Source organism: Eumetopias jubatus, unplaced genomic scaffold (genome assembly GCF_037043125.1).
Source record: "Eumetopias jubatus isolate StellerSeaLion01/CBP00866 unplaced genomic scaffold, mEumJub1_p1.0 scaffold_3, whole genome shotgun sequence".
Taxonomy (NCBI): domain Eukaryota; kingdom Metazoa; phylum Chordata; class Mammalia; order Carnivora; family Otariidae; genus Eumetopias; species Eumetopias jubatus.
The window spans coordinates 26836819-26863316 of NW_028274809.1; the positions used below are offsets into that span (position 1 = coordinate 26836819).

The 26498-nt window shown below is 39.2% G+C and overlaps 1 protein-coding gene across 2 annotated transcripts in view; it reads left to right on the forward strand.

Annotated features, from left to right (window-relative positions):
- The first annotated feature begins 6833 nt into the window (after positions 1-6833).
- LANCL1 (LanC like glutathione S-transferase 1) overlaps positions 6834-26498 on the forward strand; it is a 41326-nt gene continuing 21661 nt past the window's right edge. The window contains exons 1-3 of one of the 2 annotated variants that reach the window (XM_028112249.2): positions 6834-6883; positions 7195-7291; positions 11004-11121. In XM_028112249.2, the coding sequence (XP_027968050.1) occupies positions 7211-7291; positions 11004-11121 (199 nt within the window). In that variant the 5' untranslated portion in view covers positions 6834-6883; positions 7195-7210. The other variant, XM_028112250.2, reaches the window with a different exon arrangement.

A 26498-nucleotide genomic window follows, 5' to 3' on the forward strand; every position in this document is an offset into this window, starting at 1 on the left:
TGATAGGTCAGAGTAAACAGACATTTCTTTTTCCTTCCTTTTTTTTTTCTTTTGTTTTGTTTTTTGTAGCCCAGGAAATACATTAGGGGTTATGATGTGTCAAATATAAACTGGAGGTTATGATAATTCACAGAATTTACTTGTTACCATTTAACACCATAATTTTTATATTCAAGATTCTCTCTCTCTCTCTCCCTCTCTCTGTCTCACCAGTTATTTTTCAAACTTTAGTCAGAAAGACATCATATGGAGAAGTTGTTTTCTTAAAAAATGCAGATTCAACCCAAATCTCCTGACTCAAAATCTGTAGCAGTGAAGTCTGAAGATCTGTATTTTTAATAAGCTCCCAAGGTGACACAATATATCAGAATTACTGCTCTAGAACTTGAAGCCACCCAGGCAAAAATTTTATATAGCTCCTTGGACTCCAAGTTCTGTCCCTCAGGGGACAGAAAATTCAGCCTGAGAATTTGATCCTTGCTCTCTCAGCCTACCCTGAGAGAAGCCCTGGCCTCCAGCTGTGACGCTCAGCTCAAGGGCTGGATCCAGCTCCTCTCTGCAACTACAGCCCTTGATCTTGTGGCCCCTTTCGTCTGCACGGGAGTCGCTGGCTGACCTGTAATGTGATCAGTTCCAGATGATCCTACGTGGCAGTGGCTGAATTCTTGAAGTTTCCTTCCAGATCTAAGTTAAACTGCTCTATAGGAACAGCTTCTCCCACCTCTTACTATAAACTGAACTCCCATAGTTACTCGCCTGTGCATTTGAACTCTTGCCTCTCGTGGCAAATAGAAAGGAAAAAAGAAGTACAATAAACGTGGCTACCAGGCAAGTCAGAAAATTATGAAGTTTCTCTTTTAAATAACTGAAAAGTACCTGCTGGGAGGCAATTCTGAAGCTTCAAAGAGAGACTATATGGGCCATAGTGTCTCTCTGTTGGTGACTTTCCCCGCCAGGAAATAGGACTGCCAGATATGCCAAAAAAATACCTCAAAATGGGACGATATTTTATGGGGCTTTGGCAATACATCATCTCCATTCCACAGGTGAGTTTTATATGGTTGACTGGGAATGGAAGAAAATGTCATGCTCCTGATTAATAATTCACTGCTGCAAGAAGGCTACTCTTGTAAGGGACACTTTCCATTTCTACCTTCATTATGCATTTTAAGCATATAGAGAAATGGGGACCTGCATAATTTTAACAATGCAACGTAGGTACATATTTTCGACAATAAAGGGGAGAGCTTCTTTTTCATTTTGCTTGTAAAGACATGGGCTAACATGGTTGATCAAGATCCCCTCTCAAATATTAAATGCAGAGAGGAAAAGACAGTTAAAATGTTTGTACATTTTTTACCAACTTTCTGTACTCACAGTCTTTAATCTCCTAAGAAAACCCCAGCACACCTGTGTTTCACATGATCTCGGCTCTCACCCAGCAGGTACATTTAAAGAAAAGAATCTGTCAGCACACTAATAACAGTCCTGACAAGGGAGGGACAAAATGCTGCCAGCACCATAGGAAATACTATCTCTGGGAAATTAAAAGTGTATGGTCGTGTGTATGGTATATGTGTGTTTATGTTCTTATTTCCCTCTCTGGCAATAGCTCCTGTCAATCCATGAATTCTCCACTATGAATGAAATAGAAAATTGCTTCAGTATTAAAAAGTCCCAGCTGGATGTTAAGCCAACAGGATGGTGATTTTCAACTCAGCCTTAGATAACTCTTGCTTTATGCTTCTTTGGGCTGGAAAGGAAATAGTGTACTCTCCACCACAGACGCAATATTTAGGAGAAAAGTGAAAAAAGTAACAGCTATTTGCCTAATTTTGTGTGTGTGTTCTGTTTTGTGAAGGGGGAGAATTTTCTAGGGAAAAAAAGAGAGACTATGGAGTCTTCTGATCTACTTTCTACCAAAGGTCAATGACCTAGTTGCCAAGAATGCTCTAGGGAAATTGTGGGAGGAAAGGGAGAAGGCTTGGTTGCTAGAAGGTCCACATGGCAAAGGAAACACCACAGAAACGGTAAGCATGTTGCCCCTTTGATAGCAGACACATAGTAGCGGTTACTAGAACTGCCATTATGCATTGGAGCCACTAACTGGCCGCCAAAAGTAGTCCTCCCTCTTTCATTGTGGCAGGCCACTCAGCAGCTCAGCAGAAGACTTTATTTTGCAGGCTAGGACAGCTAGAGGTGGCAATGTGACTGACTCCTCATCAGGGGCATAATGTGGAAGTGATGGTTTCCACTCCCTGGTCTGGGGCCAAAGGCACGTGCACCCCTGTGCTTTCCTGACCTTCCCACAAGCTGGAATACAGCTATGCCATGACCAGTATGGATCTTACAGGCAAGGATAACACACTGAGGGAGGAAAAAACAATAGGATGAAATGAGGAGAAAAATAAATGTATTTATTTCACTGATTATGCTTTTGAGCTTCTTTGTAACTTAGCTTCCACCCTAACTAGTACACATTATAATATTCTGAAACTAAGGTCTTAGAATAGAGCTGAAGGGCCCTCAGACCATATCCATTTTCTCAGTTTAACATAGACCTTACCAGAGTTCTAGAAGTATTCTGTTTCAAAGGCAATAATACAATGATTATTTCCTGAGAGTTTACACAAGGTACTTAAGAAAAGGAACACTATTATATTTTCTCCAAAAAAATTATTTGGAATTTATGGAATGGAATGGGCCTTGAAAAATCAACAATCAAAACTATATTAATCACAAATGTGTTCAGCCATCATAGCCACAGATGAAAATAGTACTCGTATGGGCTGAATTGTGCCCCTCCCCCCACCCCAAATTCATATGTTGGGGTCGTAACTGCTGGTACCTCAGCATGTGGCCGTACTTGGAGATATAGGTTCTTTAACAATGTAACTAAGTGATATGAGGTCGTTAGAGTAGGTACTTATCCATTATGACTGGTGTCCTTCTAAGAAGAGATTAGGAAACAGACACACAGAGACCATGTGAAGACACACAGAGAAGACAGCCATGTGCAAGCTAAGGAGAGAGGCTTCAGAAGAAATCAACCCCGCCAGCACCTTTATCTTGGATAGCCAACCTCCAGAACCGTGAGGCAATAAACTCCTGTCAGTTAAGCTACCCAATCTTTTGTTATGACAGCCCTAGAAAACTAACACACGTATGTCAAGGTCAAGCATTTTTCTTTTGAGCCAGAACTAAGGAGAAATTCTTTGGGTTGCTTCTCTAACAAAATGAAACAAGACAAACAAAAGAAATGAATTCTGCATGATTTCTACTAATTCAAATCGATGGGTTCTTCTGGTTAACAAAGAGAGAACTTGTTCATACTTGGATGATATCTGAACTTTTGAAACAATTCTAGACCCTCTCCAAAATAAGTATGGATACATGCCTCATGCTATATTCAAAAGTGAACTCCAGATAGGCTAAAGACATGAATGTAAAAAGTAAAAAGATAATAAAATAAAATGCAGAAAGCCATCTTCGTAGCCTAAGAGTGGATAAAGACTTTCTGGACAGGAAGCTAAATTCTCAAATCACAATGTCGAACTTGGATGGGTTTAACTGCATTAAGATGAAGAATTATAGTACAGTGAAGGATACCCTTGAAAAAGCTAACTGACCAGAGGAGATTCTGCAACATCTAAAGCCAAAAAAGATTAGTATCTACAATAACCTACCCGCCCCCACAAAAAAACAAAAACAACTCCTGCAAATCAACAAGAAAATAATACAATACCCAATAGAAAAATTGGCAAAGGATATGAACAATCTCAGAGAATGACCAGATGTCTAATAAGTATGAAGCAAAGCTCAACATCCTTAGCAACAAAAATACTGAAAGCTTAACCATCAATGATATTTCCACATTGTCCATTAGAATTGCAAAAACTACAACACTAGATAATAACTAGTTTGGAAAGGACATGGGAATGACAGAAACTATTAGATACTATTGGAGGGAATATAAACTAGTCGAATAGTTCTGGAAAGCATTCTAAAGGGACTAGGGAAACCAAGTATAAGATGTCCTTGGATTCAGTAATCTACTTCTGGGTATAATAGTCCTCCATTATCTGTGGAAGATACGTTCCAAGATCCCCGGTGGATGCCTGAAACCACAGATAGCACCAAATCCTACCTATACTGTTTTTTCCCCCTAGGCATACATACTTGTGATAAAGTTTAATTTACAACTTAAGCACAGTAAAAGATTAACAACAATAAGTAACGATAGAGAAATTATAAAAATATAATAAAAGTTATGTGAATGTGGTTTCTCTCTGACAAAACATCGTACTGTACTGTATTGTGCTTTACTGTACTCACCCCTCCTCTTCTTCTTATGATGTGAGATGACAAAATGCCAACGTGGTGAGATGAGGCGAGGAGTATGAAGCAGGCATCATGAGGTAGCGTTAGGCTACTATTGACCTTCTGACGATTCGCCACAAGAAAGATCATCTGCTTCCAGAGCAAGGCTGACCACGGGGAACTGAAAGTGCAGAAAGCGAGACCGTAGATGAGGGCGGACTGCAGTATTTATCTCAGGAATACTCACATCCAGATCCTTCTGAGAACATGTGCCTGGATATACCTGACTGTATTATTTGTGATGTGGAAGTTAGAAACAATGCCCTTCCCTAGGGGAAAGGATAAGTAAAATGCGGTGGAGACATACTATGAAAATATACTACATTATCTAAAACAACCAATGGTACGCAGAGCAACACAGAGAGAATTAAATCACAAGTGGTTGAGTATTTGTAGCACTATTCCACTTATTAAAAGTATATACCTACAAAACCCATGATACATTTTCCCAAAAGATATACAAACTAAACATATTGTGGTGATTGCCTTCTGGAGGAGAAGAACGGGTGGGAACTGGGAATTAAGAGAAAAATTAAAATAGAATAGGGTCTTGCATGCACTGATAATGTTATACTAAAAACCAAGGAGTATAATTAGCTCATTTCTGCACCTGAGATTCAAACACAGACACACGTACAACAAAACTTCCCTCCCCAAGTTCCTCCTGAATTTCTTTCAGTGCATTATTCTAGCAAGGCAAATCTTCAATGAGGACACTGGAATTAATTACACAGTTGCTTAATCTTATTAAACATTTTTGGTTACACTATCTCAGTGTTCACAAGCCACAGGCAATTTGTTGTCCCACCCCTCACAGGGATATCTGGTATTTGGCAATGTCTGCAAACATTTTCGGTTGTCACCACTTGGGGAGTGGGTGCTACTTGCTCCTGGGTGTGCAGGGGCCAGGGATACTGCTAAACATACTGCAATGAACGGGACAGGGTCCCACAACAAAGAAGCATCCTTTTCCAAATATCAACAGGGCTGAGACTGAGAACCCCTACACTATCTCACTACATTTTCCATTTACTTCTTTGGTTTTTGGGAGGCTGCCCTTCAAGCTGACCAAGATGCTCCTTTCCTCCTTCCCATCTTACTCGTCCATTACTCTCCTTCCATCTTCCCCTTCCCACTCTTCTTTTATTTCTGCTCAAGCACAATCTACTGTCTTAGGTTGCCGCTCTCCCTCTAGTAATCATTGATCTACTTAAATACCACACTGATTTTAATTGCTCATAAAACCCGTGAATGAGAAACTGATAGTAAGCCATTAATAATTAAAGACAATTAATTGATAAAATGCCCCTCGCCCCTTTTCCTCTTCTTTCTTATGAGTTGCTCTACCACACACCCATCTATTAAAATAGGAAAGGTACCAATTTGAGAGTCACTGAGGGCCTCTACTAAATCTTCATGAATTGGGTGAAGGAGCTGACTAATATCCTAGAAGACAACAGTTAAAACAACAAACTGGGCAGGAGGGGGTCAGAAGTAGACTTTGAGATGGCAGCCACAAAGGGACAATTTTGGGCCAAGGTGGGGGTGAAGTAGGGATTGAGCTTCACCAACTGGATGTTTGATGCTCAAGTCCTTCACTGAAACAAGAGGAAGGGAAAGAGCAGAGAGAGTGACTATGACTTTTTAACTGAATTCCAGAATCCTCTGAGCAACAGAATGGGACGAATGTGTCCTGAGTGGGATTTAAGTGTAAATGAAAGGACTGATTTTCAGATAATGGAGACTATTAAACATTGAATTCCAATGTTGTGGATATCCTGCTCTGTTGGACTTATTTTTTTTAAGGACTTAAGTATATTGTATTACAGTCCCATTTAGACTAATGAGCAAATCAAAATTCTTAAGAGCCGTGATTTGTGATTTTGTGCCTTTTCCCTGAAGTTTCAATTGCCATTTGATAGTTTATCCCTTGGGCATTCACATCTCTTCTTTAGTGCCTTGGAGGTTCAATTATCATAAATTATCTCCAAAGGACCCATTATCCATTTCTTCAATATACCCTGTTTTTTGTTCTTGATGCTGCTAATGGTGGCAGTGGTGTTTTATTTTCTTTCTTTTCTGAAACAAAAGAAAAAGTCTGGAAGGCCTCTGTAGAGACATTATCCTCCCCATTTTATTCAGTCTGAGCAGTAGAAATATGAATACGTTCAGGCCTCAAAGCAGTCTTTTTTCTTCTCCAGATAAATTCCTAATTCTTATGACTCATCTGGACTTGAATTAATTTTTTTAAATAAAAAAGTTAAAAGAGAAGAAAGGCAGGAAATATCGGGCACATTTGCACGTTACTCTAAGCTCCGTCCCCACTCCATCTACCCAGAAATAAACCACCGGGCGTGATACTTTAGAAATCACCCTCCTGTCTCTTTAACAAACTCTAAATGACAAGAGGGCGGGCCTCCAGAGTGTCGAAGGTTCTGATTGGTCCGGCTGACAGGAAGTGGGCAGTGAAAGCATCGCATCTCTTGGTGTCCGAGGCTGCAGGGTGAGAGGCCGAGGCCTGGCCGGGCTTCAGGACACTGAACCCGCCGCAGCTTCAAATCGTGGGAGTGGGGACGAAGGGTGCAAAACGGGGTCCCTTCATCGCGGTTGGAGCTGGGCCCTGGCAGCCTTTTCGCGGAGGTGCAGCGCCCTAGCAGCCGTGCCGCCGTGGGCCTTGGGTCCGCTTAGACCACCTAGACTGCGCAGTGGCCCAGGAGCTGGAGGGAAGGTGTTGCGCGGGCTCTGGCCGCTGCCTTCGCAACACGGCCGAAGCCCCTGTCTCAACCTAGTTTCTTTTTTTCCCCTCTTCTGCAGGCTCGCTTCCGGCGTCATGGCTCAAAGGGCCTTCCCGAATCCTTATGCCGATTTTAACAAATCCCTGGCCGAAGGCTACTTTGATTCTGCCGGGAGGGTGAGTTTGGGATACATCTGCCTGCATCCCTACCTCCAGCCCCTAGTGTTGAGAAAGGAGCTCAGTTTTTGCCTGAAGGAAAGGGATGAGCATCCCCCTTTAAAAATATACGTAATTTCAAGATAAATATATAAAATACATGTCAAAATAGGTAATTTGAGTTCTACTTCTGTAAGAAGTCATTGTTATTAATATTCATAATTGAAGTAGCCTCAGTCATTAGTAATTTATAAAAATTGGCGAATATGTCGTTTTTCTGTGATTTGGCATTTTTGATCAATTTTGGTTTGCTTTTTAAAGAGAGGGGAGGAGGGGCGTCTGGGTGGCTCAGTCGTTAAGCGTCTGCCTTCTGCTCAGGTCATGATCCCAGGGTCCTGGGATGGAGCCCTGCATCGGGCTCCCTGCTCCGCGGGAGGCCTGCTTCTCCCTCTCCTACTCCCCCTGCTTGTGTTCCTGCTCTGGCTGTCTCTCTGTCAAATACATAAAATAAAATCTTAAAAAAAAAATTAAAGAGAGGGGAGGAGTCCTGGTGGTGTGTCACATATGCCATGTTATTGCTTTATATTTGTATACAAACATGGGCGGGGTCAATGCTGAGAGTAAACGGGGATGTGTGGTAAAGACATCTTTAAACAAAGTGCTGAGAAAAATTAGGGACATAGGCCTGAAATTCTTCCTACTTCTGCCACTCTTTGCAGGACATCCCCACAACTTGGGGGGTGGAGAGCAGGGTGATAGTAACTTAATGTTACTTATAAGCCACAGAGCAAAAGAGAAGCTGGATGTAAGGTACCCCACAGGCCTGTTTGAGTGAACATAATTCTCTCATGCCTCTTTGAGTGAACGTAATTAAGAGGGAATACAATTCTTTTTAAGAATGCCTAGCTGAGAAATTATAAGAGTGTGTTAGGTTGGAAGAGTGATCTCTTTAAAGTACACACATTTTTTTTTTAATTCTACCAGTTTATTTCTTCTGAACTCACCATACGAAAAGCGCTTCACATGAGATATAATGGCCTTAGAGATTTCGTATCTGCCAAGTTAACTTTATGTGGCTCTTTCAGTTCTTCCCTGGAAACATTTGTCATAATGGATTAATTTAACATCAGTAATACAAGTAGGAGGAATGAAAGAGCTGGAGAAGAGTTGTAGGATAGAAGGGTACCAAAATACCTAGGAATCGAGTCAATCTGATTTTTTTTTTTTTTTAAGATTTTATTTATTTATTTATTTGAGAGAGAGTGAGCTAGAGAGGGAGAGAGAATCTGAAGCAGACTCCACACTGAGCGCAGAGCCCGACTTGGGGCTCAATCCACAACCAGGAGATCATGACTAGAGCTGAAACCAAGAGTCAGATGGTTAACCGACTGAGCCACCCAGGCACCCCTGATTTTTTTTTTTTTTAAGACCAAAATTGAACTACACAAGCAAAGCTTCTTTTAATGATCTGACGTCAGATGGCTTCCTTTTAGCCATTTGGACCTGTGTTCTGTCTACCTCTGCAGATCCTGATTTTTTGTCCTGTCTTGTTGGAGGAAGACCTGCTGTTTCATGCAGACTTGGCAAAGAGAACGCTTGAGGGTTTATCCTAATTACAGAAGCCTTCAATAAAATAGAGCTCACTATTCAGGCTTATTATAAATTAAATCCTTTTACAAATTTAACCATTTTAAGAGAGAAAAAAAGATATTCACACATTTAAACTCTGACCCAAAAATAATAAAGTAATTTATCACCTAACACATGGTTTTGGACAGATTCCAGAAAGAAACTAGCATACCAGTTCTAAAATTGTTTAATGTTAAACATCAAGATTCAGACCCTGGAGATCTGTCCTCCTTAATTTGTTAACACATTTCAATAAGGAATTGGTCTGTTTTCTGGCATCCATCAGAAAAAAAGGGCTTTTGGAGACTACAAATTATTGCTAGAGTTTAATTTTGTGGTCTGCCAAAGCAATCAATATTCTCTGGCAGGTCACCTTTATTAAATGCAGTTATGTGACAAATAGAAAGTAACTTCCTTTCCTGAGACTGAGGTGTTCTCATTCTTGGTCTCAAAGTAAGGCCAGGCAAGATGATAAATTATCCATGATCTATGAACAGAAGATGACATGTTCTCATATAGATGTACTCCTCTGTCTAGTTGAGATTTATAGACCTTTTATATTAATATTGAAGTGTATTTTATTAAATGTATTTTCAAGACTTGTTGAAATCTTAACCTCTTGGCAGAAATTGTTAAATAATGGGAGCGTGTCAGTCAAACGATGTGGTTTCTTCTTCAGAGTGTGAAATAAGGGATCATGGTACTTAAGAAAAATTATCCAGATGTGGTTGATAGTCTGATTTGCCTTATCAGAGATGCTCTTCAGAAGTAAAATTTAATATATTTTATAATAATTCTGATACTGCCTTCTTTCTTGTTCCAGTGTTAATATGCCCTCTTTAAAAAATGAGATGATGATGTTAACAGGTAGTAGTTAGGTTTGTTTTTATACTCCTTACATGGTGAAGTGAAATGTTTGTGCCCATGTAATATTCCCCAACATTGTTTTGAAATTTTACTGCTCTGTAAATACTGGGAATCACAGCAGGTTTCTAAAATTGTGGAGAGATACAGTAAAGTGACCTTTTAAGACACTTCATGATTCAGTGTGTACAGAACTTGCAAAATATTTTTCAGTTGCCTTTAGGATGAATAAGAGTGCTTTTGTGGACCTCACAGTTTGCCCAGCATCTGTGGGCCTTCGTATGGCCTTCACTACCCCACAGCCCCAGCTTTCGTGTGCTTTTTAAATCCATACCCAAATTATTACTTGTTATAGACCCTTGGACTGCTTAAAATTATAAAAATATCAACAGTTACATCCCTGAATGTGAGAGACCTTAGGCACACGATCTCACTTGATCCCCAAAGTACCTTTTGAAATTGGTGGGGCAGGTATTACTATCCTGACTTTATAAAGGTAATTGAAGCATAAAGAACTTATGAGTAGAGCGCGATCACTTAGCTAATGGTGGATAAAGATGTAGCCAGCCTCATTCATTGGGCAGTATTTATGAAGCCCCTCCTCTGCTAGGCACTGTGCTGGGCATGGGTTTTGTGCTGCTAGGTCTGATGTTCTTGCCACTCTGCCTGAGCCTCCTGATGTCCGTGAATTTATTTTGACTTTCTTATGCTACTTCTACAGTTTTTAAAAATTGTTTATCCATTTTTTATAAATGGATTTTTATAAATGTTTATCCTTATTTTTTAAATAACAAAAGCAACGAGAGTGTTTCCTTAGGGAATTAACATTGCTGCTGCTTGAATAGCTGGAAAATAGCAAACATCTTCTGACTTGTGCTTAATTTATTAAGATGACTTTTATTATAATAAAAAATATCGGCTTAAATAACAGATGCTCCCTATTAATTGGAAATTACTGCATGCCAGTTTTTCATCAGCAGTCTACTTTAGTATTTAATTATAAATTTGATGTAAGACATTTAGTTACAAAATATTTCCTGCCTTGAGTAGGAAAATGTCATAGCATTTTAAAGTTTTATATAAATTTGTGGTTATTAAGAATAAAATAATTTTCCAGTTCTCCCAGGCGGTAGGAGTGGCCTAAGTGGAAATGAAGTACCCTCCTGTGTTGATAGCCTGTAGTCCAGGAAGTTGAGCGGTCCATATTTTTTGATACTTGTTTTCCCTTTAATATCTACAGCTGACTCCTGAGTTCTCACAACGCTTGAACAATAAGATTCGAGAGCTGCTTCAGCAAATGGAGAGGGGCTTGAAGTCGGCAGACCCCCGGGATAGCACTGTTTATACTGGCTGGGCAGGTAGGAAGTGCTGACTGTGAGCTGGCATAAGCAACGTAGAGGAGAGCCAAAGCATCACCTTGGGAGAATGTCTGACTGACTGGGACACCCTCACATGCTTCCTGTGTCTGTGAATGAGTAATTGCTTCCAGGAAAATGTGGTGCTCTCAGCCTCGCCTTGGGATTTGGGTCTCTAACAGTGCTCTGAATCTAGGGCAAGGGAAGCATATTCATGGAATTCATACCTGCCACAAATTTGGATGGCTGCTTGTGGAAAGAAAAATTGATGTTTAGCATTACTTAGTTAATTTGGAGATGGAATGTCAGTGGGAAGAGTTGGGAAGAGTCCCAGAATACAGTATGTGAAAGAGAAGTAAGGAGAATTAATCCACAGAAAATAAAACATGCCCAGATGTGTCATTTTTTTAAAAAAAGTTACCACATAACAGGGATCCATACGTGAACATAGAGTAAACCAGAGATTCCATGAACTAATCATCTTAATAGTCACTGCTGGTTGGTTTGCATTCACTGTTTTGCTAGTCATTGAGAGGTTGGAGAAAGTTTGGGAAGAAATAGTACATAGATGTCAAAGAAGTGAGAGAGACAGATGAAAGAAGGAACGTTGAAGAACTTCAGTTAGTTTACTAATGAAGAGAGACAGAAAGATAGCTTTATAATCTCAAAGAAGCACAGTTTAGAGACTCAGTGTTTTCCAGTTACTCTGAAAAGGAGATAAGGTGGAACAACCTTTCAGCTCGAGGAATTTAAATTTCATTTTAAGGCAATGGTGCTTGTCATGAGCATGCAGGTTCCTGAGCCTCACAGTGGAGATAATCAGTGTCATAGATCTTGAGCAAGGCCCAGGAATATGCATTTTGCGAGCCTCAGTGGTCCTGATGTAGATAGTCTTCTATGGACTGCACTTTGAGAGCTTTTCTCTGGCAGGAATTTACTAAAAGCAAACCTTTTGGTAATGGCAAGTGATTCTGTCCTTGTGAAGACAGGAAGGCAGATAAAAATCAGAATAAAATTATACTCTCAGGGATGTTTAAAGTCAGTATTTTATAAAGTAAGAGGAATGGACTAGTTAATGTTGGGCCCTCCCTCTTAGCTTAGTTTTATGATTTGGGGTGATTTTAGAAACTTAACACATGATGTGTTAAAGATGAGAATAAATGTGAAAGTATTTTGCTTCAAGAAGGAAGTTATAACAACAGTTAACATTTAAGTGAACATTACTATTCTCTATTTAAAATTATGAGAATTTGAACAAAATAGGACAGGTACAATGCATGGTTATTTTTAGCTTTCCTCTTGATTTCCACATTGTTTAAAGCCCAGACTTGTAGATCTTTTCCTAATAGGAGTTTTTATTATTTTGTTATTCCTGGCAAAAAAAAAAAAAAGATACTGAGACAGATAGCTAGATTTAATTCCCTGTCTATAAAAAGAATGAATTAAACCTCTATCCTATGTACTCATTCAGGTGAGCTTATATTATTACATATTATAAGGTACCTTGCTTTAGGGGGAAAAGAAGTAGAGATTGACTTCAGTTTTGAATTAATAGTTTGACAATGTTAGGGAAAACCATCAATCGGGCCCTCTAATGCCAGGGCTATTTGAGAAGCTAAAGGTTAAATAGAAATGGAAATGGAAAAGAAATTTGACTCCAAAGCAAAATGCAAGTGTATTTATAAATTTTTTGGCAATATGAGTTAACGGTGTCATCTCCTTTGAATGCCAGTATCCTTCGATTTTTTATCTTTAAGTATTTATGAAACTTACTGCTGGCTCCTGAAAGCAGTTTATATGGCAAGTGTCTTAGGCAAATTGGCATACTAAGCAGTTTAGATTGTTTTATGATGTAGCATAAAATCTGCCAGATAGATTTGCTAATGGCTTTTGAGGCAGGGTCCTGATGTCTCTTAATTGAGCTCTGTTAAAAAACCATTATTCCCACATAAAATGGACTGTCTCCTCCAATGTTTTCATAAGTAAAATGCTTTTCTTCCCCTGCCAGTGTGTAGACAGTCTAAATAGCATGAAACTAAAGTTTCATAAGAAACTAAGCTAATTTGACACATAAAATCATGTCAATATCTTTTCTTCCCATTATTGTATCTTACCAAGTATGGTGTCTTTATTATTGCAATTTTATTGCCAGAAAATGCATTCATAAACACTTTAACACAATAAAAATACTTGCTGTTGTGTGTCAAAGCGGTGTTTACATAATTATGTGTAGATTTGTATGTTACTGTGTGTTCCCCATATTATCTTCCAAAGAGTGATACCTTTTAGAAAATAAGGATTCCATTTCTTTTTTTTTTTTAAAGATTTTATTTATTTATTTGAGAGAGAGAGAATGAGAGATAGAGAGCACAAGAGGGAAGAGGGTCAGAGGGAGAAGCAGACTCCCTGCTGAGCAGGGAGCCCGATGCGGGACTCGATCCCAGGACTCCAGGATCATGACCTGAGTCGAAGGCAGCTGCTTAACCAACTGAGCCACCCAGGCGCCCAAGGATTCCATTTCTTTAACTTTGTTCACCAAATTTAGTGTCATATTTTTATAAATATCTTGTTGCTAACTTGTCCAAAATTATATTATTTTGGGAAACACTAATTTATTGTAGAAAACCTTTAAAACTTGATCACCTTCTTCAACATGGGTATTTATTGAGCATTTGTTGTCAGTCTACAATGAAAGCTTTTGCAAGTTATCATTACGTAGTTTGTATGAGAAAACTTCATGATTATTACTAATTAGAACTTTAAATTAACATCCTATTTTGTTAAGTTTCATTCCCCAATAGAAGTATGATCTGATAGTTAATGCTCCTTCAGATAGAATTAGGATTTAGAATAGGGTTAGGTTCTGCTGCATATACCCAAAAGAATCAAAATTGCAGTGACTTAAATAAAATTATTTTTCTCTTATGTAAAAGAAGACCAGTGTAGTCCAGGGTTGATACAGTGGCCTCAGGATGTCAATAGGAGCCCAGGTCCTTTCTTTCTGTTCCATCATCCCTTAGCCACTGGCTTCTACCCCTTGGCCAGATAGCTGCTGAAGATTCATGCATTTCATCAGCTTTTCAGGCTGCAGAAAGGAAAAAGAGGCAAAAAATGCATTCCTCCCCCCTGGAAGCCCCACTCCACAATTCAATTCTACTTACGTCTCATTGGCTGGAACATAGTTACATGGTCACACCTGTTAGCAAGGAAGGATAGTAAATGTAGTCTATTAGCTGGTTATGTGAACTTGGGGATAAGACCTAGAAATCTCTGCTATTAAGTCCTATATAACAAGAAAAGTTATCCTTTTTTTTTATTCCTATGTTTGCACAAGGCATTTGGACAATGAGCCTTATTTTTTCCATCTGCAAAAAGATCTCTAACGTCTGTCCATTTGGGGGGACTTTTTGTCTATACAGAAAGTATTTTGCCTGTTTTGTGTTTCTAGGGAGACTCATATTTGGAATTTGTTTCAAAATACATATTTTTCAAAATGTATTCATTTTAATTTTGTTTTCACTTTAATAAGTAAGAGTCTTTTCATAAAGCCACCATAGAAAGTATTGTAGGAGTGCCAAATCATAAATAATTTTTCTAGAGCTAAGTGTAACTTACTTCAAGAAAGGGAGTGCAACTGGTTCTAAACTTAATACTGTGAAATGTTAGCATTTTCTCAGCTTGACTGCACACTTCTCTGCCTCCCTTCCACTTCCCCTCAGACTCTTGTTTGCTTGTCACAGGATTATGAAGTTCTTAATTTGTTTGTACCATGCATTAATACATAGTAAACCCCATAGTCATATGATTGTGTTTCTGCTTCATGACTATAAAAAAATACAGAGGTAGGCTGCCCAGTTTCATAAATACCTCATTCATGTTATGACTAGATTAGCCTCAGTTGCTCACTTGATCTTGGAAATGAAAGGAGTTTTAGTGAAGAGATGAAGTACCCATGTGTTTTTAATATTACATACGTACTTAAAACTGAAAAATTGGACTCCCATCATTTTTCCCTTTTTCTGGTCTTTTTAGGAAAAATTGAAACTAATAGTGACAAGAGATGTACTAGAATTTCTGTACCTACTATATATACCTTAGAAAGCACTGTGTGCATGATGCTTTATTGGTAAGGGGGGGTGTGTACAGGTTTAAATAAAAATTTAGAAGAAGCAAATCACTGCTTTAGAAAATACAGTCACTTTACAAACTGTTTTACAACTGAAATCATCTTGGTTTTTATGGTAAAATGGAAGCAGAGGATATAAACAGTGATGAGAACAGTTAACATAGGCATTTAATCAGATTCAGACATCATTTTCACTAAAGCCTACATAGTCACTCCTGTGGGTTGTCAGTGCAGTTTTACAATCAGTATTCCCGACTTTTAAATATTTTTATTCACAAGAGAGAGGTAAAATGCCTTGACCCTAGGAAAGAAAGGAGGAGAGAATTTTTCAAACCTCGTAGCTGTCTCGTATTGGCCAATGAGGCAGTTATGGTAATAAATCACTCTGGGGTCTCATGCTTATCCAGGAATGAAGTATTGTGAATAATCAATTTTGTAGACAGTAATTGAGAATTAATAAATTACTACTGATGATCAGAAACAAGAATTCAGTAACTTAATAATAAAATATATTGAGTACATTTTGGTTCCCAAGGGAATGAGGATCATCAATATGCAGTTTCATGATCATTTTACTGTTAAAGGACAGGCGTAAAGATTAAAAGTGATTGCCATTAATAAAATGTTGGTAGTATCGACATTTGAATGACAGAAGCCAGAGTGTGTGTGCATGTTATCTCAGTGACTAATGTTATATGCCAGACACCATTCTAAGTGCTTTGCATTAATTAACCTAAATCTCAGAACCACCCTATGGCATGGATACTATTTGCATCCCCGTTTCACAGATGAGAAAACTGAGGCAAAACAAGGCTGAGTACCTATCGAAGGTTACAGAGCCAGTAGTGAGAAAGTTAGGATTCAGCACCTCAAGTCTAGCGTTAGAAGCCTAGTCTTTCCCCCGTGAGAGTGTTTGTCCTCATCTGTGTGTATTTACTGTCCACTTCTACATCTGGGTTTACTCCATACATTTGGTAACTGAAGGTCTACTCATAACCGTAAGATGGAGTGATTTGAGCAGTGATAACGTGATGATACTCATGCTATACATTTTAGAAGTGGCTAATGACTAGTCAGTTTTAAGTGTTTGAGAAAAAAATTAAAATAGATGAAACATGAAAGGAATTTGGAAAGAAAGAGGGAAACACGAGTTAGACAGGCAAGAGTAATTACTATTTAAAAGCCTATAGGAAGAAGTTATTTGGGATTGGACGTAAAGTAAACCCTGGAAAGATTTATGGGCATTTGCAGCCAGAAAAATGAAATCTCCAGCATTTTGCTACAGAATTTGCTTCCATGCTTCCTAATCCTGAATTAATATATTCAGCGTGGTTTCAGGATAGAAAATTAATTGGGCCAAAACAGAAGTTTTTTCTCATAATCGCTTGTATTTGAAAAGGCTTGTTGATCTTCGTGTATGAAGTATCACCCATAGTCTGAAAACAGTCAGTAGCTCTTACGGCTGTTAATAAGTGATATTTGACATGAACAGGCCCAGTTGTTTTCACTGACAACCTCTTTTATAAAATTTAGTACATTGAAGTGTAATGCATCATGATATTGATGTATCACATATGCCAGCAATAAGCACTGAATTGTTCCTTCTCAGCCATAATCCTTGCCTGGTAGATCTACCAAGAGTTCTTTATAGAATGCGCTCCCAGCTTGGGAAGCAAGGCAAACATTTGGTTCTTTAGATGTTCCATCAAGAACTGGTCTTTATACCTGTGCACATAGCAGCAGACAGTGCAGAAAAAGAACAGGCATGGAAGCCCCTTAAGATCAAACACGATGGCCAGTTACGGAGTGGTCCTAAGTGGTGTTCGGGAATCTGTTGGGACTCACAGCCCCTGTTTTTGGGCTGCTCTGGGTTTTGTTTCAGGTAGCTATAGGTTCCAGGAAGGAGGAGATTTTAAAGTGCCTTATAAAATAGAAATTACAAAACATTGGTGAGGAATTGTTATTATAAAGAATTAAATGAGCAGATGAAGTATTCTCATGTGAGAAGCGTTTAGGAGAAAAGATTGCTTCCCTTGCTGATAACATAGTAGAAAAGGTAAGTAAACACAAGCGATAGCTGATCTCACTAGTGTCTTTAAGAGAGAATGAGGGAAAGTGCCATCCTCATTTAATTTCATTTTTTCCCACTCTTAACTATGATGATTCCTAAGGGAAATGATGATCAGCTCACACTCAAGGAAAAAAAAATACAGGACTCTAGGGGCTTTAGTTCTAAAAGACATAACCCAATCTTCTATAACCAACTCACAAAGTTAATGAGGCTAAGATCAGCATATATTTCCTCTCTTCAAGTATTAGATAACATTTTAAATAAGAGGATATGCAGCATAATCCCTGGAGTAATATTAACTTGCGCTCTAAATGCAAGTCATTAAAGTGTTTCAAGATGCTGTTCCTCTGATCTGTCAAATGTATAGCCTTTGAGCTACAGCCTTAGCATGTGGGGCTTAGTTTCTGCTGATACCAGACTTAGTTGAAAGGAATCACTCTGGCCAGGTATCTTTTCTTTGCAATTGGTCTTTTTATTACATAGCTCTTCAATCAGAGCCAGCATTTCATTGTCTAATTTGAGCCCCAGCCAAGTGTCCTTCACCTTCATGAGAAGCACCTATGCCTCCCAGCCAGAGCTGTCAGGGCAAGCGGAAGGAATAAAGGGCATGGATTTCCACCGGGTTAGTTAGAGCCCCTCACAGTGACCACTAGGTAGAGACCTGCCCCAGAATGCTGTCTTTCAGACTGCACTTTCTCTGAAGTTGATGTCATTGTACTGTAGGTTATCTCACGTGGCTTAGCTATAGGCTTGAAACAGCTGTAGGGTTTAAATGCTACCAGTGTGCTTGGGTGAAACACTGAGAGCAGGAAGAAAATGTTGATAGATCAGAAGAAATGGCAGGAGGGAAAGAAAGAAGACAATATCTAAGCAATTTGCCTTTTACAGACGACACCAAGGAGGCTGGGGCTGTGTTTTGTCATTTTTATTCCAGTAACTTGAGCATTTAACACAGTGCCAGGTCCATAGTTGGTGCTTAATAAATATTTATTGAATGAATGTGTGAATGAACTGTCTGCCATTACTATTCTATAGTATACCACCTACATAAATTAAAAACAATAAAGCAAACTAGGTGGAATGAGGAAAGAGTGGAATTCAACTTATTTCATATGTCTTAGGATGTAGAAGAGTCAGTCACATCTCCTTCCCTTGCTTCTGGTCCAATTGAGAAATGAACTCAAAAATTAGAGAGGGTTTATAATATCTGCTTTATACTTGATAAAGCTGGATAGAGAGCCTGTTGTTTAGACCTGGATGTAAAATGGGTTTCTTCTTTTTTGCTGCCTGACTTGAACTTACCTCCTTAGACTCAAACAGCATCTGGATAGTACAAATATGGATTACTACATGAGAAAAAGGAGAAAAAAGAGGGAACACCTAAAGACAGAAGACTCCCAGAAAGCTCAAGAGGAGGGCCAGATGGCACATGTATAGAGAACGTTTTTTTAGTAAGAGGAGCCAGCAAGGGTGGAGAGAGGCAGGAAGATGGGAAGACTGCTTCCCTCTGTACTTTGTCTTTTTCAATCGGGCATCAGAGATGAGGCAAAATGACTGATGCAGCACTGGAAATTCACAGTCTAATGGGGTTGGGTATTTATTGAGTAGTTATTATGTGCTAGAACTTGAAATAATCAGCATGATTCACAGTAACTATGGAGTAGCTACTGTTACTTCCATTTTATAGATAAACATGCTTAGGCACAGAGCGGCTTAGTAAATGAGGTAAAAATCACACAGTGAGTTACTGGTGGCTTCAATCCCAGACATTGATTCCTGAGCCTGAGCCCTTCATGACTACTCTATTGAAAGATTTATCACCTATCCAGGGCAATCGAAATAAAAGACTAGGAGCACTTCCTATTTTGACAGTTGTGAGGCAGGGCACTGAGGGAAGGAGGAGGAAAGTATGAGGTCTCCTTTTTTTTAAGTCTATTTTCCTATTGGACAGTCAGCTCTGGAAATACATAGAAGAGAAAAGAAGACACATCTTCTGAGTGCTTGTTTGCCCTATTTTCTACTTCTTCGTTTGAGAGAACACTATTTAATAAATGGTGCGAAGTCACAACTGGTTTTCTCCCCATGTCACCTGTATTCAAGTACTTGGAGAACAGCAGCTGTTGATGCTTGTGATGCTTGACTTTAAGCTGACAGCTGAGCAGATAATGCTGGTCCAGTGTTTATGTACAGGCTTTGTGGAGAGCACTATGCACAGTAACGGCAGTGACTAGGAATGGGAATCCTGCCCTGAAGAAAACGGTAATTTTTTTTTTTTTTTGAGACAGAGGGAGGAAAAGAGATGGGGCAGGGCAGAGGGAGAAGGAGAGAGAGAATCCCAAGCAGACTCCCTGCTGAGCGCAGAGCCTGATGCAGGGCTTGATCTCATGACCCTGAGATCATGACTTGAGCCGAAATCAAGAGTCAGATGCTTAGCCAGCTGAGCCACCCAGGCACCTCTAGACAACTGTAATTTTATTGAAAAAATAAAAATGCACTTAGTCAGACATCCTCACAAAATTGAGAAACCATTACAAAATCATGTATCAGAAAGTACCAACGTGATATAGAAAAACAGGTGATCATACTATATGGGGTTAACTAGAGAAAATGGTCACTTATATTTTCATAAATCTGAAAGGGAAAAAAAACATGGTAATTGATAAACTTTCAAAGTGTTCTTTTACTAGGGAACAGTTTATTTGAAACTACCCATCATCCTTTTAGGGAGTTCCTATTTCCATATCACTCAAAACTATTGAGACCCGTTCTTGGGTATTAGCAGGTACCTCTAGTGACTCCAGCGGTATTTCAATCTGAGCATGACTTTTCCCGCCAGAGTACATGAGGAGAATCTTTAAAAGACCTTGACCTTCAAGGAAATACCTTGTAGAGAGGAGGTACCATGGCAAAGGTTCTTACATCAGTGCAGACTGGTTGTAAAATAAATGAACACTGTTAAGGAATAATCTCTAAAGTGCAGAATTACAGACAAGTGTTTTTGAGAGTTCATACATCTGTGGAGATTTTTATCATGTCCACATACATTTGAGATGCACGAAGGTCTTGATTGGTCAAGATGAATAGGACTAATGATCCCTCAGAAATTCAGAGGCTTAGTATTAATTACTTCTCAACAGCTGGCTATATTTCTAGCACTACTGGGGATAAGTAGCTGAGTAAGGAAATTGCAGATTTAGAAGTGTCCCTAAGCAGTTTACCCTCCCTTCCCAGAGTAATAGCTATAGAAGGAGACAGTAGAAAAATCTAGTTCAGAGCTTCCATGCTAAAAACCAGGACAGATTCCTATTACAGCAAAGTTTTCTTCGGTCCTTATGGTATCGTTTTTTTTCTTTGAAGTAAATTAGTTGTCAGCATTTCAAAAACATTTCTAGGATGAACTGTTGGGGCAGTGCGAGACTTCCTGAACTTCTTACGCACAATGACATCGATCTCTGGTGTTCAGAGCAGACGGAATTTTTAATTTTGTTTACTTTTAATTAACTCAAAGTTTTCTAGACACTTATGGTTAGAAGCTGTCATACTGGACACCACAGTTGGAAGCAACCAAACAAGCTCTGGGAGTTGTAAGATCAAAGTAATATATGTCTGGATTTCTTCTGGCCTCTTGGACTAAAAAGGAGGGATTTTTTGTTTTTGTTTTTATTAAAAGCATCCCCTACCTACATTGTATTAGTGAGTCTTCTAGTCCACTTGCTCTTAAAGTGCATCAGAGAATCACTGACTACTCCAGGAGTCACATCATTCCCCACACCTTTGGAGGACATTTGTCCAGCCTCTCTTCCCTAAACTCCAGATGCATCCAGCTGCCTATTTAAGCTCTCCACTTGGATGTCTGATGAACATCTCAAACCTTCTCTCTGCCTCTTCCCCACTGCCGGGCCCTGTGTTAGACATGTCTAGTGCTCACCCATATCTGGTGTCCCTCTTTCTGAACTCCTAGGAGGGTTAAATCTCTCAACTTCAGTGTCGTTAGGTAAGGCGACCTCTTCTAGTCCAGGGGCTGCAGGGGGAAGCAGCATGTGTCGCTTCCAAGCCAAAGCCTATAATTGCTGGTGTGAGGCCCTGCAGCAACTCTTCATGTGGTACCTATCTGGATCCAGTTCCCTAATAAAGTCCTGCATGTTCAGTTCCTTCTTGGAGGACCTGGACTAACACATAGGGTTATCTTTGAAAAATGCTTTTTGGGGTGCCTGGGTGGCTCCATTGGTTAAGCATCCGACTTTTGATTTCAGTTCAGGTCTTGATCTCAGGGTCGTGAGTTCAAGTCTCACACTGGGCTCCATGCTGGGCATGGAGCCTACTTAAAAAAAAAAAATATGCTTTTGGGGGGGAATACTACTCCTTTACATAAACCAACCATAGATTAGTATCAAGCCTGAATTTCTGTGTCTGGTTTTTAATAATTTGAACCCCTAAGGAGTCTGTCCTTACTAACCATGTCATCCCCTAGCCTTCCCATCCACATGGTCTTGCTCAGGTGATTCCACTTGCTGGGAGTACTATGCACAGGCTCTATTTCAGCCTTCCCCTTTTGGTCCACACCCCATCCATACCTTCTTCTCCTTGATGGTATATTTTTCCCCCTGCAATAGAGGGAATACTCTCTCCACCTCTATCCATTCTTTCTCCATTAAGCCAGTCTCCAAAGTTATGAATAACTAAAGAATGAACATGGCATTTCTAAAACATTTACTGACTTCACCTGCTTGCTTCTAAGAGGCACTTGATTGATTTTTTTACTGACGTGAAATTTATCTGGATTTGCATGTAAAATAGAGGTAGTGTCCCTATTACAACTTTCCTGTACCCTTTAGGAAATGAAGTACAACCAACCAGAATAGGAATAGTCTCTTATTCCTGAAGGAGAGTACTCATTACTTAACAGAATTAGTTATCCCAAATGCTTTATTGGTCATCTTTAATGAGTTTGGGATTAATGGGCAGATAATGGATTAGATTTTGCTTTACTCATTTCTCAGTGTATTTCTCTTCATATGGATTATTTTCCCATTTAGAATATGCCAATAAGTTTAAGTCATATATATGAGCAAATCTAACAAGACAGTAAAATTCAGACCAAAAAAGCATTTGTTTTCATAGCTTAATCACAGTAGTTATCATAGAGTGAACCATCTAAGAAATAGAATATTTAACATCAATTTTATGTCAATGAAAATGTCAAAATCCCTCCAGATTTAAAGGGGGGTGAGGAGCAGGGTTTTTTTTTTTTTTCTTTTAATAATCCTAAAACGAGTTGGAGCATAGTTTTACAATTAAATGCAATCAAAACTTAAATCTCACTTCAGTCTTCTCTGTTCTGGAAGAAAAGGTGAAAGGGTAGAAGAAGGAAGCAAATCTCCTTTATCCTACCTTTTGCTTAGAAAAATAATATAGAAGGAAATTTTATCCACTACTCAAATTTAAGCCCAGAATACTCTGGGTAAGTAGCATATCCTGTGATAAAAAAAAGGAAACATTAAAAAGATTAAACTCTATACATCATCCTGTGTTGAGTCTCATGACCAGTTTCGATGGTTATCCTAGAAGCTAGTACAGTGTTCTTTCTCATTATGTTAAATGTCCTTTAGAGACTGGAATCCTACTTGCTAATGAGATTATGAATAGTTAGAACTATAACCCTTCCCTCCCAAACTTGACCCTTCCCTAGAGGCATATTAATATCTTTTTGGATGAGAAGTATATTAAGCCTTGCAGTACTATTTGACTCTTTCCATGAAGAACAAATTTATTTTGGTAAGAATTACATTTGAAAAGTTTGTTAAATCATCTTTTTAAGATTTTGTTTATTTATTTGAGAGAGAGAGAGCACAAACAGGGGGAACAGGAGAGGGAGAAGCAGGCTCCCTGCTGAGCAGGGAGCCCAATGTGGAGGTTGATGCCAGGACCCTGGGATCATGACCTGGGCCGAAGGCAGACGCTTAGCTGACTGAGCCACCCAGGCACCTCTGAAAAGAGTTTTTAAAAGCATAGAGGTCAGGGCTGCGAGTATATGTAAGGGGACTGGGTGAGTTTTCCCTGCCGAGCCCTTGAGGTTGTATCTTCTTTTTCTATTTAATTTTATTTTATTATGTTATGTTAGTCACCATACATTACATCACCAGTTTTCAATGCACTGATCCACGATTCATTGTTTTCGTACAACACCCAGTGCTCCATGCAATACGTGCCCTCCTTGATACCCTTCACCAGGCTAACCCATCCTCCCACCCCCCTCCCCTCTAAAACCCTCAGTTTTGTTTCTCAGAGTCCATAGTCTCTCTTCGTTCATCTCTCCTTCTGATCCCCCCCCCCGCCACTTCATGTTTCCCTTCCTTCTCCTAATGTCCTCCACACTATTCCTTATGTTCCACAAATAAGTTAAACCATATGATAATTGACTTTCTCTGCTTGACTTATTTCACTTAGCATAATCTCCTCCAGTCCCATTCCTGTTGATGTAAAAGTTGGGTATTCATCCTTTCTGATGGCTGAGTAATACTCCATTGTATATATGGACCACATCTTTTTTAATCATTCATCTGTTGAAGGGCATCTTGGCTCTTTCCACAGTTTGGCTATTGCGGACATTGCTGCTATGAACATTGGGGTGCATATGGCCCTTCTTTTCACTACATCTGTTTCTTTGGGGTAAATACCCAGGAGTGCAATTGCTGGGTCATAGGGTAGCTCTATTTTTAATTTTTTGAGGCACCGCCACACTGTTTTCCAAAGTGGCTGTACCAACTTGCATTCCCACCAACAGTATAAGAGGGTTCCCCTTTCTCCACAACCTCTCCAACATTTGCTGTTTCTGGCCTTGTCAATTTTTGCTATTCTAACTGGTGGAAGGTTGTATCTCAATGTGGTTTTGATTTGAATTTCCCTGATGGCTAATGATGATGAACATTTTTTCATGTGTCTGTTAGCCATTTGTATGTCTTTGGAGAAGTGTCTGTTCATGTCCTCTGCCCATTTTTTGACTTATTTGTTTTTTGGGTGTTGAGTTTGAGAAGTTCTTTATAGATCTTGGATACCAGCCCTTTATCTGTACTGTCATTTGCAAATATATTCTCCCTTTCTGTGGATTGCCTCTTTGTTTTGTTGACTGTTTCCTTTGCTGTGCAGAAGCTTTTTATCTTGATGAAGTCCAAATAGTTCATTTTTGCTTTTTGTTTCACTAGCCTTTGGAGATGTATCTTGAAAGAAATTGCTGTGGCCAGTGTCAAAGAGGTTATTGCCTATGTTCTTCTCTAGGATTTTGGTGGATTCCTGTCTCACATTGAGGTCTTTTATCCATTTTGAGTTTATCTTTGTGTATGGTGTTAGAGAATGGTCGAGTTTCATTCTTCTGCATGTGGCTGTCCAATTTTCCCAGCACCATTTATTGAAGAGACTGTCTTTTTTCCATTGCGTATTTTTTCCTGCTTTGTTGAAGATTATTTGACCATAGAGTTGAGGGTCCATATCTGGGCTCTCTATTCTGTTCCATTGGTCTATATGTCTGTTTTTGTGCCAGTACCATGCTGTCTTGGTGATCACGGCTTTGTAATATAGCTTGAAATGAGGCAACGTGATGCCCCCAGCTTTGTTTTTCTTTTTCAACATTTCCTTGGTGATTCAGGGTCTTTTCTGATTCCATACAAATTTTAGGATTGTTTGTTCCAGCACTTTGAAAAATGTCACTGGACTTTTGATCGGGATGGCGTTTGAAGGTATAGATTGCTCTGGTAACATAGACATTTTAACAATGTTTATTCTTCCGATCCATGAGCATGGAATGTTTTTCCATCTTTTTGCGTCTTCAATTTCTTTTATGAGTGTTCTGTAGTTCCTAGAGTATAGATCCTTTACTTCTTTGGTTAGGTTTATTCCGAGGTATCTTATGGTTTTTGGTGCTATTGTAAATGGAATCGTTTCTCTAATTTCTCTTTCTACAGTTGCATTGTTAGTGTATAAGAAAGCAGCTGATTTCTGTGCATTGATTTTGTATCCTGCCACATTATTGAATTGCTGTATGAATTCTAGTAATTTGGGGGTGGAGTCTTTTGGGTTTTCCACATAAAGTACCATGTCATCTGCGAAAAGAGAGAGTTTGACTTCTTTGCCAATTTGAATACCTTTTATTTCTTTTTGTGGTCTGATTGCTGTTGCTAGGACTTATAGTACTATGTTGAACAATAGTGGCGAGAGTGGGCATCCTTGACATGTTCCTGATCTTAAGGGAAAGGCTCTCAGCTTTTCCCCATTGAGGATAATATTCACTGTGGGTTTTTCACAGATGGATTTTATGTACTTGAGGGATGTTCCCTCTATCCTTATACTCTGAAGAGTTTTAATCAGGAAAGGATGCTGTAGGTTGTGTCTTTATTTCCCACCTTGCCAGTTACCTCTCAGCATTCAGTATTACATGCAAAGGTGATGTTTTGTGCATAAATATTGCTAAAGTTTGGAAGACCATAAAGATTGGGTTCAAGGCTTCTAGCCACACACAGTTCCCCATTTTTCTATTAAATTAGGGCATGTGGGACATACAGTATTGAGGAGGCATTAAATGTCTTTGACTTCCATATTTTGTCTTATACCCTGGACCTAGACTGATTTCTAGAAGGCTTGTCCAGGAAACTTTTTCGAATTGGCAGCAGCACTCCTCACTTGAAACCCTTTTCATCATGGGTGTTTTGTGACAGGAAGTAGACACCGTAAACTGCAAGGTGCAGCAGATTGCTTAATCAAAATATATGGACACTGAGGCCCAGAATGAGACAAAGGAGAGAACCAGAACCTGAGGTTGTAGAATCCCAGAAGCTGGAGAGAGAATTCTCTGCTGATCAAAAAGAAAAAAAGTTTTTCATCTAAATGAAATATTGTGGACTGGAAAAATGACTACCTGTTTGTCGTGAGAAATGCATCCAGCCTTACAATTGCAAACTTTAATGGGTTTTGTTTGTTAAAGATTTAGGCCAAGAGGAATTGATAATGAGAGAGAGACAAAGGTCTAAAAAGGAAAACAATCACTGGGCTTGTATTTAATCACTTCGTATTTTCTCAGACCTCAGTCATGTCATTATCTGGCTGTGGTGCTTACAGAACTTAATTAGGGGAGTTCAGGCAGCAATGGGAATAGGAGGCCAAAATGAAAGGGTAACAATTTAAATGGATCAC